Source organism: Dermochelys coriacea, chromosome 5, assembly GCF_009764565.3.
Source record: "Dermochelys coriacea isolate rDerCor1 chromosome 5, rDerCor1.pri.v4, whole genome shotgun sequence".
Lineage (NCBI taxonomy): Eukaryota > Metazoa > Chordata > Testudines > Dermochelyidae > Dermochelys > Dermochelys coriacea.
This window is the reverse complement of record NC_050072.1, coordinates 47937998-47952862: the sequence shown is the minus strand read 5'-3', so window position 1 is coordinate 47952862 and position 14865 is coordinate 47937998. Positions and strand designations below refer to the sequence as shown.

General features: G+C 40.0%; 1 protein-coding gene across 3 annotated transcripts in view; it reads left to right on the top strand.

Annotated features, from left to right (window-relative positions):
* SV2C (synaptic vesicle glycoprotein 2C) overlaps positions 1-14532 on the top strand; it is a 219545-nt gene extending 205013 nt beyond the window's left edge. For 2 of the 3 annotated variants that reach the window (XM_043515281.1, XM_043515280.1), the window contains one exon: positions 6575-7671. In XM_043515281.1, coding sequence (XP_043371216.1) covers positions 6575-6758 — 184 coding nt within the window. In that variant the 3' untranslated portion in view covers positions 6759-7671. Of the gene's footprint in view, positions 1-6574 lie in introns of all 3 variants that reach the window. The other variant, XM_038403373.2, reaches the window with a different exon arrangement.
* Positions 14533-14865: the final 333 nt, after the last annotated feature.

The window sequence follows — 14865 nt, the reverse complement described above, 5'->3', positions numbered from 1 at the left end:
GGAAGATACAGTCACTAGGTGCTATGGCTGCAAGGCCAGACCAGTAAGTTTAATAGTAGAAGTACCTGGCCCACAGAAGAATATACATGGCATCCAGGGAAAGAGCTCTGGTGATCTATAGGCTTGGGTCACTAACCTCCCATTTTTAGCCACTTTTTTCATTTGGGATTTTGGCTAAAGGAAGCCATTTCCCTTTGTCATGGCTTAACTAAACCAGGCCTCCCTTGCACCAGAATTAAAACCTACCTTCTAACTGCCACTGCATTGGCAGACCTGTCATACCACCATATTGTTATTCTATTATTACTAAAAGATATATAAAAAATAATTTTTCAAGAGTTGAACAAATCCACCCCACTGCGCTATCAGTATTGATGTGATGTGTTCCTGTCAATTTTCTAAGCTGTGCACAGGATTCTGACTACATAATTTTTCCAGTCCCTAATGGGAATCACACAGCTAATTCCTCACATAGAATCAGAAAACAGGAGTTTGTGCCAATGATTTGCCCATTAACTGATCAAGGTAGTGCAGATTGGTACAATGTTTGGTAATGAGTTCATGCCTTCAGGCATCTGCATTTCAATCCACACTGAGTGCTTTGATGATTCACCAAGTTTCCTGAATGCATCCGATGAAGTGAGCTGTAGCTCACAAAAGCTTATACTCAAATAAATGTGTTAGTCTCTAAGATGCCACAAGTACTCCTTTTCTTTTTGTGGATACAGACTAACACGGCTGCTACTCTGAAAGCAAGTTTCCTTGATGATTCTTAGAATGTCAGTATACTTCATCTCCTCTTCGAAGCACAGCAGCAAGGACTGCAGCTATACAGAGATACAGGGGCAAGACTGTGCCCTGTTGTGCTTGGGGATTGGGGCAGATACATACAACATTTCACAGTCCCTCTGTCGAACTAGAATGAGTTATGGGTTCAGTGAAGGGAAGTATTAATATGGGATATAATTGATTTGAATCTCAAATATTTTAACAGATACGTTTGTATTTTAAAGCTGTAGGGTCTGACTCTGCTTTCCTTGAGCCTCGAAACTCTTGTTCATGTTTATTGGTGCACACAGCACGCACAGTCAGACCCATAGTTTCAAGATTCAAGTAAGTGATCAGAGGTGATTGAAAATAGAACACTGTTCAGATGCATCAACAAAGGACTACATTATTCAGACATTTTTCTTCATTCTTTTGAACATCTTATTTTTGTTCCTTGTCACAATTAACAACGTGGTATTTTATGCAACATTTTATGCATGGAGACTGCTTAAAGACCAAAAGATTGCATTTATTACAGGGGTGTTCGCTTTAAAACCTCGAAACAGTCAAGGACAAAGAAAAATGGGCTTATTTTAACCGTCTTCTTCATCTCTCTTTATGATCATTTGACAATGTTAATAAGATCACCAAATTTGCAGCACCATCCAGTTGCAAAAGTTTGACTATGCCAATTATTTTTTTGCAAAAAAGAGCTGGGTTTTTCAGTACCTGAATTCTGCACCAATTTAGTTCAAATATATGACATACCATATTTAAAAAGTACCTTCATGTCTGAGTTAAAATACAGAGACATCCACCTGATAACAGTCCCGGAATATACTGCAGGTTCAGAATGTGCTCGTTGTAGAGCATAGGATATGAAAATAAATGTTCCAAATGTTCAGGAAATTATATGCAGGCCCTTGTTATAACTAGATGATGTAAGCAGATAGCATCTGTGAAGCAATTTACCTCTACAGGGTAATATAAAAAGTATCCCCATATGTTCCTTAGCATTGCCCTTCCAAAGATTTAATGTCTAGACATGTGTCTAAATTTGCATTAGCTAGATCTATATTCTTTTGTTGGTTCTGTTAACTCTTATTCTGTTAGCTTTTACTGCATTTAGCCTGAGACCTGTTGACAGGAAAGGATTATGTTATCGCTTCATAAATATTGTTTTTCTCAGTGTTCATAATCTTTTGGGCAAATTTTGGCCTTCGGACACTAGTGGAAGCTACAATAAGTGCATATGTGTGTGTGTGTAGGAGTATATATATATATATATATATATATATATATATATATATATATAAAATTAGGGTTGTCAATCGCAGTTAACTCAACTCAAAATATTAATAGCATTAATCGTGCTTGTAGATATAGAATACCAATTTAAATTTATTAAATATTTTTGGATATTTTTCCACATTTCCAATATTGATTTCAATTACAACACAGAATACAAAGTGTGCAGTGCTCACTTTATATTATTATTTTTATTTCAAATATATGCACTATGATAAACAAAAGAAATAGCATTTTTTAATTCACCTCAAACAAGTACTGAAGTGCAATCTCTTTATCATGAAAGTGTAACTTACAGATGCAGATTTTTTTTGGTTACATAACTGCACTCAAAAACAAAACTGTGTGAAACTTTAGAGCCTACAAGTCCACTCAGTCCTACTTCTTATTCTGCCAATTGCTAAGACAAACAATTTTGTTTATATTTACAGGAGATACTGCTGCCTGCTTCTTATTTACAATGTCACCTGAAAGTGAGAACAGGCATTCACATTGCACTTTTTTAGCCAGCGTTGCAAGTTATTTACATGCCAGATATCTTAAACATTCATATGCCCCTTCCATGCTTTGGCCACCATTCCAGAGGACATGCTTCCATGCTGATGATGCTCATTAAAAAAATAATGCATCAATTAAATTTGTTACTGTACTCCTTGCAAGGAAGAATTGTATGTCTCCTGCTCTGTTTTACCCACATTCTGCATATATTTCATGTTATAGCAGTCTCGGATGATGACCCAGCACATGTTGTTCATTTTAAGAACACTTTTACAGCAGATTTGACAAAATGCAAAGAAGGTACCTATGTGATATTTCTAAAAATAGCACTCAACTCAAGGTTTAAGAATCTGAAGTGCCGTCAAAAACCTGAGAGGGACAACGTGTAGAGCATGCTTTTAGAAGTCTTAAAAGAGCAACACGCTGATGCAGAAACTACAGAACCCAAACCACAAAAAAAAGAAAATCAGCCTTCTGCTGGTGGCATCTGACTCAGATGATGAAAATGAACATGCGTCAGTCTGCACTGCTTTGGATCGTTATTAAGCAGAATCCATCATCAGGATAGACACATGTCCTCTGGAATGGTGATTGAAGAATGAAGAGGCATATGAATCTTTAGTGCATCTGGCACATAAATATCTTGCAATGCCAGCTACAACAGTGCCATGCGATCACCTGTTCTCATTTTCATGTGACATTGTAAACAAGAAGCAGGCAGCATTATCTCCTGCAAATTATAACCACCCTTGTTTGTCTGATTGACTGGCTGACCAAGAAGTAGCACTGAGTGGACTTGTAGGCTCTGAAGTTTTATATTGTTTTATTTTTAATGTAGTTTTTTTGTACGTAATGCTACATTTGTAAGTTCATCTTTCATGATAAAGAGATTGCACTATAGTACTTGTATGAGGTGAATTGAAAAATACAATTTTTTTGTTTTTCACAGTGTAAATATTTGTAATAAAAAATAAATATAAAGTGAGCACTGTACACTTTGTATTCTGTGTTGTAATTGAAATTAATATATTTGAAAATGTAGTAAACATCCAAAAATATTTAAAGCAAATGGTATTCTATTGTTTAACAGCGCAATTAATCACAATTAATTTTTTAAATCACTTGACAGCCCATATCTATCTATCTATAAGTAGATAGATTTTTGCACTGATCATAACAAATAAGTTGTATATCTTTAAGGTTATATTCTGTGCATAAATAAAGACAAAAATGAAACAATACCCACTTCTCATACTAATCAATCCTTTTCTTCCACCATGATACTCTTTCCAGTACCAATCAAGCTCTCTGCCTTCACCACGATTCCCCCCGGCACCAGTCAGACTGGAGAGGCAGCTCATCCAAAAGGTCCTCCTTTTACCAGTCAAGTTCCTTCAAATACCACTATACTGATGCAGGGGAGGGATAGCTCAGTGGTTTGAGCATTGGCCTGCTAAACCCAGGGTTGTGAGTTCAATCCTTGAGGGGGCCATTTGGGATCCAGGGCAAAAATTGGGGATTGGTCCTGCTTTGAGCAGGGGGTTGGACTAGATGACCTCCTGAGGTCCCTTCCAACCCTAATATTCTATGATGCCCTATTTTGCACTATGGCTCTCCCCTCCTTGTGAGCCTCACCTTACAACATAGACTCTCCTGGGGAGATAGAGAAAATCACATTCTGCTTTCTAGGGCCCCTCTAAGGGTACATCTACATTGCAGCTGGGAATGGGCTTCCCATCATGGGTAGGCAGACATGCGCTAGCTCTAAATATAGCAGTGTGGCCGGCAGTAGTATGGGCGGTGCCTCAGGCTAGCTGCCCAAGCACATATCCGGGGGTCCAGGCGGGTTTGTACTCAGGAGGCTAGCCCAAGCTGCTGCCCATGCTATCCCTGACTGCCCTGCTATATTTTAGCGCAGAACTAGCACCGGTTGAGCTGCCACCCTCCCAGGGTTCCCACAGTCCTCCCCTTAATTGGTTTTTTCAACAGTTTTTAAGAATATAAGAACGGCTATATTGGCCAAAGGTCCATCTAGCCCAGTATCCTGTCTTCCGACAGTGGCCAATGCCAGGTACCCCAGAGGGAATGAACAGAACAGGTAATCATGTGATCATCATTTCTAGGGCTTCCTCAGTCAGGCAGTGGCTTTAGCAGCTTTTCAGGCAACATTGCAGTGGATTCCTTGGTCCATCTCTCAGTCAGCGGGTTTCAATGGCTTCTTGGGTAATATATTTACAGGGCTTCCTCAGTTTCCTCACTTAAAAAGTGAGTCTCACAGGTCTGCACTATTCTCTCTCTTGTGCCACAAATCTTGCAGCCTCAAAGGTTCCAAGGCATTTTAGTTTCTCCTCTCAAGAATAATTCTCAGCAGACTCTCTGGCTGCAGGCAGTGCTTACATACCAGAGTAATAGCCACCTTAGGGACAAAAGGTACAATTCCTAGATTTGGTGGCCACTCTAAGTGGGCCTCCCATGACTCTCCTGCTTACCCTCTCAAGCAGTATTTCTTGATAGCTTCTGCTTCCCATCCGCCTGTCTCTTTTCTCCCTAGACATATCACTGAGTTTTTTCCCCTAGTGTGGTATGTTAAAGGACACCATGTGTTGCATAAAAAAGAATAATCAATACTTTAATCAAATGGAACAATACTTCGCTAAAGTCCAAGTATTTTAAAGGTTGCAGAGGAATCATAAAACAAAGCTGTTGGCTGCAAGTGACCTGTGGGTACCAAAGTACATGCCAAGGGTCTAATATAGCAATGATGGTTATAATCACACAGCAAGACTTCGACCGTGTGTCTTGAGTTCAGAAAGTGCATAATTCACAGAGCTAATGTGGAAACAATAGATATCTACATTTATGATTTTTGTCCCATAAGAATTCTTGGAAAAGAAGATTGTTGACTTCAGCATTTGTACTACAGTGTCGTCTTCTTGGTCATCAGGCTTCACCCTTGTGTTCCTCTGATTGAAGCCCCTGATGACACAGGACACCTCTGTCCAAACCCATATTGACTAACACTTCTGATACTCTTTGCCTTTCTTTGTTTCTATTAGAGATTTTGTTCTCTTTGGGACTTCCTGTGCAAAATTGCATAAGTAACAGTCCCATATGATATATTCATGATTAAACAAGGTTTATTAAAATCAAAGTAGTTTGCAGAACATATCTAGTTTTAACCTTGTCATCAGCTCAGCAGACTAGTTACTCTTGGACTTTGATACCGAATATTAATAGGATCATATATTTTGTTTCCATAAAGCAATGTTCACTCAGATGCATTTTTGTTTGATTCTCAGCTAGCAAACCACCTCCCTTCCCTGTCCTGCAGAATCTCTTAGGGCATGTCTACACTTCAAATTAAAACCTGTGGCACCAAATCTCAGAGCCTGGGTCAATTGACTCAGACTCAGGGGACTTGGGCTGCAGGGCTGAAAATAGCAGTGTAGATGTTCAGGCTGGGGCTGGAGCCTTGACTTTGAGGCCCTCCCTGCTTGCAAGCTTTCAGAGCTGAGGTTCCAGGCTGAGCCTGAATGTCTACACTGCAATTTTATAGCTGCATCGCCCAATCCCGCAAGCCTGGGTCAGTTGACCCGGGCTCTGAGATTCGGTGCTGTGGGGTTTTCTTTGCAGTGTAGTCATACCCTTACATCTCACCTCCAGCCCAAGACCCATTTTTCAAGCCCCCATTTGGTTCATGTCCAAAGTCTTAATGTTCATTATTATATGAGGATGAGATCATATCAGCATTTCTACCAAGTACTGTTTGATCAGGTGTGCCAGCTGGAGGAAATTAAAACTTTCTGTTCCCCATACAAAGATGATTGTCCCTTTGTTTTGTTGGCACACTATAAAATCAAGAGGCCAGATTCTCAGCTGATGTAAATTGGGATGGCTCCACTGAAGTTAATGGGGCTACCCTGATTTACCCCCACTCAGGATCTGTCCCAAAGGCTTTAATTTTTCAAGCATGTTTAATGTTATTCTTTTTTTCTTTTAGGGCAACAGGTTTTGGCTTTTTGAACGCACTATGCAAAGCAGCAGCTGTACTTGGAAACTTAATATTTGGTTCACTTGTTGGCATCACCAAAGCAATCCCCATTCTTCTTGCTTCAACTGTTCTAGTGTGCGGAGGTCTGGTGGGACTTCGACTTCCTGACACAAGAACCCAGGTGTTGATGTAAAACTGGAAAAAAGCCATTTATGGTGTATTTCCCTCTTCTTTCAAGTGTCAACTCTCCTAACTGAATGGTGCAAAGGCTTCAGATTTTAGAATGGTGATCAGATAGCAGAAATCTAACTCAAAATGAGATATTTTTCTGTGACAGAGGTTTAGAAACTTCCATAAGAAAGTTTGTTTCACCTTCTTTTGCATATTTTTTCTGTTTAATACTTTTTATCTTTCAAATTGCAAAGCTACCTCTTGAAACATTTTCGAAGACATATTCAGGAAGAGAAAACTGTGCTCATAGCTAGGTGTTTAAAATGCAAGCGTATTGTCACATCTAGGACATTAAAAAATAGGTCCTAGATTTTTGCCATGACACCACTGGCTTCCATAGTGATACAGACAAGGAAGTCAATTATTTAACAGTATTGGTGCAGTAAATGTCAATCTTACACAGATCAATGCATGCAGCATTAAACCGGAAACTGCATATTCTGAATCCGTACTGAGAATATTAACGTTGTGTGACTATATTTAAGCAGTAGGGACTTCCTGCTTTCTCAGAAAAGGGCACGGCAGGCTTTGGCAGTGGTAATGCCTCTTTCAGGGGAAACCATCTTATGTAGATTCAATCAGGGGTAAAGAATAACAATTACAATCATAACAGTAAAGCTATCTGTGCTGAGAAACAACTCCTTCTACAGCAAAGCTTATAATGGGTGACCAAAGTAAGAGAATAGGAAAAGAAGCACTTTCACAGCTTGCTGATCCTCCAGAGTGTATTTAGAGATACCAACACTTGGATGTCTGGAAATATCTGAGCATTTTAGAAAACAAGGGCTTTGTCTGAACTTATCTTGGTGTAAACCATTAGTAGTTGTACTCTAGTCAGTAGTTACACTAATGCAGGGGTCTCAAACACGCGGGGAATGGGGGCTGGGAAGAGGTGGGGCAGGGGCGGGGCCTCATGGAAGGGGTGGAGTGGGGACGGGGCAGCGGGTGGGGATAAGGGGTCAGTGATGCGGCCCTCAGGCCAATGTACTAGTCCTCATGTGGCCCTCGTGGTCATTTGAGTTTGAGACCCCTGCACTAATGTAAAACTAGTGTGAGTGAAGGCAGAATAAAGGCCAATGCTTGTACGAAAAGTAAACAGCTTTAAGAAAAGTGCTTTTGCTATTTAACCTACTAACTCTTACTCCCTTGATGACATACAATGTTTAGAAAAAATATTTTGTATTAGAGTGCCTCCTACATGTTAACTTCGTCCTCTGTTTAATATGATCAGAATCTCCAGAACCAAATCATTTACCTACAACTGGTAAACTTTAAAAAAAAAAAAAGTAACTTTTCTTAGTCTATCAATTTATACAATTGGCATAAATTTGCAAATATTAATCTTAACAATATCTCATCATTTAACACTTCCTCGTTCTCCCAGCCCGGCACACCTCCAAAAAAAAGATAGAATGTTAGCCTTAGCTTTGAGTCTCGTGGATTTTATCTATTTGTCACAGCCTTAGCATTAGTGAAAAGCAGTTTCCTGTAATTAGGATAGTATCTAATTCTGGCCACTGTGTGCATCTCGCTCTCTCTCGCTCGCTTGCTCATTTTTCAGGGCACTCCCTTGTGTCATCCCTTCATCAGATGACTGCCTTGTACTTATTGCACATCTCGTTTCGAAATCTGAAGCCTCTGTACAGATTTAGAGTGATGATCAACAACCAGTGGTAAATAACATTTTTGTACCACACACTGTCTATTTCAAGCGGTATGTTGTGTTCAGTTCTGTATGTTACTTTAAAGAATTACTAAATTCCATATGTGCAGCGCTATGACCAGTGTGGGGGAGAGGGAACATAGGAAAGTAAGGATCAGTTACTGAGGGCTCCAATTCAGGGCTATGCTAAAATCTCATTACATTCAAAAATGTGCTCAGTTTCTGTTAAAAAACAACTCCTCCCCGCTATTTCACCATAATCCACAACACTTCTGGTGATTTTGCTAAGTCTAGGCTACATCTCAGATCTCTTGCTTATAGCCACCTCATGCATGACTCAGCCTCGATACAGTGTAGCCAACAACATTAGAGCACATAGTGTGATTGGGCTATGGCAAGCAATGTAAACTGGCCTACAGAAAAAGAAAATACCTGAGTGCATGGATACAGCTTCAGGTTACCAATGAATGTTGTAAGACCCTTCGCCTTCCTCTGCCCCTCCCTCCCACTAAAAAGGTGAGGTGGGGGGGTGGGAAAAGAAGGGAGAGCAGAGGAGGAAGGGAGGAGAAGAGAAAGGGAAAAGAAAAGGAAGAATAGAAGAGGAGAGGAACAAAGAGAAAATAAGTGTAAGCCCTCCCTCCTCCATATTCCAAACGTGTTACGCTATGAGGGCAAGAGCAGAAAATATAATTGTAGCTGTGTACATACAATCAGAGGCTTAGTAGTACAGCCGCTTGGAGCACCAGTATTTGACCTTTGGAGGCTTAGATCCAGATGTTACTCTACTTCGTTGAAGAAGATAAATCACATGCAGCTTCATAGGAGAATGCCATATACTGTGTGTGTACATATTAGAGAGAACAAACCAAACTGGCTTAGGTTACTGTACCAGAGCCCTCTAATGGATGAAAGCTTAACTACTTATCTGTGTGTCATAGTCCTTATCCTGCTGTGAGGTAACAGAGATTCTCTTTCAGTTCAAGTGTTGGGGGCCCTTGTTATTTGTGCAGGAAGATGCAAGTTCTAGCCTTTTTTCTGCTTTAAAATTAAGAGGGTTCAACATAGTGATAATGCTTGTTCAAGGTAGTCAGAGATTTATAACTGTAGAAAGAGAGGGCTAAGACTAGAACTGCATGATTCCTGCAGGGAGGGACTGAAGTGGGCTGGCAGAGTGATGCAGGGAAGCCTGCCTTCATAATGCCTGGTTCTAGCCAGTGCCTTCACTGAGGACAATCATGCAGCCTTTAGTCACAGAAGAAAAGATGCCAGAACTCCTTGCCTGATAGCTCCAGCCCAGCTGTCCTCCTCTTGCCCAGCCTCCTGCTCCCTGATATTCCCAAGATTTCCAAACAGGTATTAAATCTATCAAGGCTTCCTTCTTACTTTTTCCTTTCTTCTCCCTGATCCTACCATTCTACTGATTCCAAATTAACTTGCCTTCCAAAGATCCTCTTCTAAATTCCCTCACTTATTCCTCTCAATTGTCTTTAATTTCCTTATATCCTCCAGTAATAAACCAATGCTCCACCTTTTGGGTTTGAGGTTAACACGTCTTTAATCCAGGATGGAAAACAAGCTAAAGCAAAACATCCCTTCAAGTTGTCTCCATCATGGGAAGCAGATAAGTCTCTGAAAGTTCATTTAATATCCAGGTGGCCTAACTAACGCACATAATCAAGGAAAAAAGATCCTCCTGTCAGAAGCTCCACTTATCCCTTTAGATGTGGTAAATGAAGATCAAGGAAAGTGCCCTGGTACTGTCACCAAGCTCAGCTCCACTTGGGAGGAAGTTTCATTCTTCTTTCCCAGAAGCCCCACCCTTTTTCTTCCTTGGCACCCCTGGAAACCTCACTTTCATATAGCTGCCAGCTCTGCTATTGAGGCACATCTGGCAGCTCCACTTTCCAGTAGCCTAATGGAGCCATAGCTGTCAGCTTCTTTCTCTAGGCCTGATAGCTCAGGCAGTCTCTATTGGCTGGGCTTTAGCCCTTTCCCCAGTGAAGGGTTTTAAAACACTTCTTCATTCAGCCAGGAACAGTTACATACATCCTGTCATAGCTCCCTTATCCAACCAAGGCAGCACTATTTTAGCCTAACTTGTCTGACACATTTTATTTTTTTATATTTAGCTGGAAATGGAACTACAGTTCAAACACAAGGTTAACAATGAATCCTCAAAACTGTACACTCCGTAGGTCACATATAGAGGAAGTACAAGCAGAGCTGTTCCTCTTCCTCCAGAATGTGGGGGGAAAATGCTCAGCAGTCAAATTCCAGAAGAAAACAAGTCAGATGGACTACTTTCCTCAGCATTTCCTGCCTTCCTGTTCACCAAACTCACTGTCAAATGTCAGCCCATGTTAATAAGATCTTTTACTATCAGTTTAGGAAAAACAGCATGAAGAGAGAGCAGGTGGGTGAGGTAATATCTTTTATTGACTCAACTTCTGTGAGTGAAAGAGACAAGCTTTTGATATACAGAGAGCTCTTCTTCAGGTCCTGAAACTTTAAAGCTTGTCTTTCTCAGAAGATGGTCCAATAAAAGATATTGTCTCACCCACCTGGTCTCTCTAATATCCTGGGACCAACATGGCTACCACAACACTGCAAACAGTATCAAAAGAGATACTTTAGCATGCAAATGAACACAAAACTGGATTTTTGCCACAATATGGCAAACACGTGTCAGACACGTGAGTTTGTAACACAAAAGCAGAATCACAAACTAATTAGAAAGCATTAGTTTGTAGTAGATCTTTTCAAGCTCTGTAGAACAGAGTGATTAAATTATGGTCCTCAGGTTGACAACATCCTGCTGGCATCTGCTATGTGGCCCAATTGATCTTTCTGAAAACTTTCAAGCATGGTGTGTGCTTGTGCAGCTTAACCAGGTTATGGAAAACATTTTTGGGCCTGTCACTGTTTTTATCCTTTATTTTTCTTATAGTGATCTGTTATCCTCCACTTCTTTTCTTGGATCTAGGAGGATCCTTCAACATTTAACCCTGCTCTAGAACCTTAAAATTACTAGAGAGGACTCCAGGCCACTTCAGGACTTCTCTTTGATCCAGAGGTTCAGTAAACACGGCATAGATCTAAGACTCAGTGTGCCTGATTGATTCTTCTCTTGCTTACACCAGTTTTACACTAGTGTATTTCCACATTTACCGGCTTGTGCAGAGCTGCATCCAGCCCAAATAAAGTAAATTAAAAGGAAGTAGAGTTTGTCTGCAGTCTTTTTTCACCTAAATTTGTATAAATTAGAGTGAAATTATCTGCTGCGCTGAGACTCCTCTTAGTGCAGCAAAAATGTGACTTTGGGGAGCCTGTCATGCCTCCCTGATTTTCAAGGCTGAGTAGATTTGTGGGACAAATCACAAATTCAATTGCTTTCTAGGACTGGGGCTTTAATGATCTTCTCTGTAGTGGAATTGTCTAGTACATGTTACTTTCTCCTCACCATACCCCTGTGGACAGTCTAGTATCTCAGGAAGGGAAAGGGATCGCTTGGCCACGATGGTCATTGGATAAGAGTAACTCAGCACAAAATAGAACTGTTCCTCCCACCTACCTTGTCCATGGATATACATTTAAAAGGACAGACTTCCTAGTGGGCATGTGGAAGTAGCTGACCTATGCATCTTGTCAGCTACTCCAGCTTTCAGTTCCTCCTTTCATCTGAGGTACAGGCTATAACCAGGGACATCAGTCTAGTAATGAGAGGGAGGATCAACTTGGGGGACTGCAGTTTTACTTGATCTCTCCATGGCCGGTCAGCTCTGCTACTTTCTTCTTGGATCCTAAAGTTCCCCACATCTTCTTACCTCTAAGGTTGGCCACCTACCATAGCCTGGGCATCCAGGACGCCTAGATCTGAACCATGAGCCCCAGCAGTGCAACCGTAAACAGCAATGCTATAAATGGACACTGTACATCACTGCATCTAAACTGCTGAGAGCAAACCACGCTGCCAAGATCCATCGTATGGATCTGTGTTCTGTAGGCCTGCTCCCATTTCATGAGTGTCTTCAGCTAGAACTGCCATCTAGTGCTTTTCTCTGCCGATCACTGCACACACTTTCTAACTCACTCCCATTGTCCGGCATCCCATTGTCTACCTGGTAAATTCAGGCCTATCTCCAGCTGAAGCAATGTGGCAGGATCAGTTTCTCATTCGCAACAGGACCATATTTGCTCAATTAAGAAAAAAAAGATTGGGGAGGAGAGAAGAGGACGAGAGAGAAAGTGAGAGATTATGAAATAGAATAAAACAAAACCAAAAAAAGTCAGAACTAGTAGGTTAGAGGCCTATGGTTCAGGACCTAGTTTTTTTCTGCAGTAAATTTTCTTTGAATTCTAGTCACTGCCCTGATATAATACAGCTACGTGAGTATTGTTTATTGTAAAGGAGATGTACTGTACAGTTTTGGTGAAAATGCGTGTACACACACACGTACTCCTCTGTGTGTGTGTGACAAGTGTAAGATTTTTATACACTATAAAACTTAATTCAAAATGTTGTTTTTAAAATGCAATTTCATTCTCAGTGCCATTGATTGCCATTTGCTACATTATGCTTTGAATACAAAATACACTCTACTCATTTCCTTGTGCAAAATTCTTTACTTAATCATCCATAATTTTGCTATGGTGCCAAGCACTTTCTTAGTTTGCCATTCATTTTATGTCACTGAAAGAGAACGCCTGTAATTGTTGTAGGAGTAAGCTTTGATTTAGCTGCATCCTTCCCCTACCATGCTGTGCCAAACAGAGAAGCAACAAACCATATAGAAGTATCAGTCACACGTGTTCCAGTGACTCAGCACCCTAGAATATTCAAAATCAAGTATAAATTCTTGGGGTTTTTTTCTTTTTCGAAGCAAAGTATGTTCTGAATAATGTTCCATATGGATCTCAACATATTAACTTCTGTGTAATATATGGGAATATGTCTGTCTTCTTTCTGTACTGTATGTTTTTCATTGTTCCTGCAGACATAGCTGCTGCTGTTCTAATAATCTTCTTATAGCTAAATTGTTTGCCACTGCTCTTATCAGCATTCTTTGACCAACTAGAAACAGAGCCATTGCCAGGGTGTCTTCAATTAATCATTAACATTCACAAAGATCTAGCTCCCTAATGAGCGGTGTATAGTACCATTCCTGCTATTATTCAAGTGAAGCCAGTCTGAAAAAACACACACACAAAAGGGAAGAGGGTGGAGAGAGTTCTTTCTAGAGCTCTGGCATTCATTATGCTTCTTCCCTAGATGCAAACAACTTCATTCTTTCCAATGTGTTTCCGGGGAGTGTGTGCCTGTGCATTGCAGAATTAAGGAGTCAGCAGAAAAAAGGGCGTTCTATTCTCACAAGAATGAACAAAGCATATTTGGTACAGAAAAACTAAGACATTTTTAAAAGAAATTAAAACAGACAACACCACACTGTCCATAGTTGGGAATCACGCGTATTGCCCGATTTACTTAGGACTCAAATTCATTCTGAACCATTTCGTTAAGTAATAACACACAACAGTGCAGCAATGTTGATACAACAACATCATTGGTGAATAGTGGATATTCTAATGCAAAGGGGAAAAAAATGTCAGTGGTGGGACACTGTAGCCTGCAGTTTCTTGTAGTCTTTCTTTAAAAAAAGAAAAATGACTCTTTAGGTTTACAATGAACGTTGCTGATCTTATCATTATTGGAACTATATAACAAACATTAAAATGAAATAATTTAGAAGAAAAAGTAATAGAATGTTAAACATTAACTTTAAATAGTTATATTTTTAACAATAAAATGTTTTTGTAAGAAACTTAGAGCTCTCTCCTCCCTCCCCATGTGGATCCCAGCCAGTGTGGTGGCCAGTTTCTGTAGCACTTCACCTATGACCATGAAGAATATACTTTCATTTTAAAAATTCTCCCAAAACTAGAGCAGCATACACTTACTGATTTAGGCCTTGATCCAGCAAGTTGGTCTATAAAGGCAAGCCTCTATGCCTATATAGTCAATGGAAATCAGTGGAACAGTTTACAGGATTAAGACATGAGCTTTCTTATAATTTAACTTTAAAAAAAAACAAACAGTTAAATGCATGATCTTATGTTATGCAGTATTGGAAGCAACTTCTTTACAGAGTCCTGGGGTGAGAGGAGTTCTCTATAACATGTTGCTTTAATCTACCAATGTATGGATTGTAACTATTAATAATTTTAACCTTTGATGTCCTCATGCAAGTGACCGGGGTTCCAACCAATACACTGCACTGTAATATCATCTCTGGTCAGAAATCACATGAATCAACTGCTCACTTTATTTTCCAGTCATTTTATATGTTTAAAAAATGTGCATTTTGTTGTTATCATCTGTCTTGAGTTAAAATTCTAATAAATTAAATTG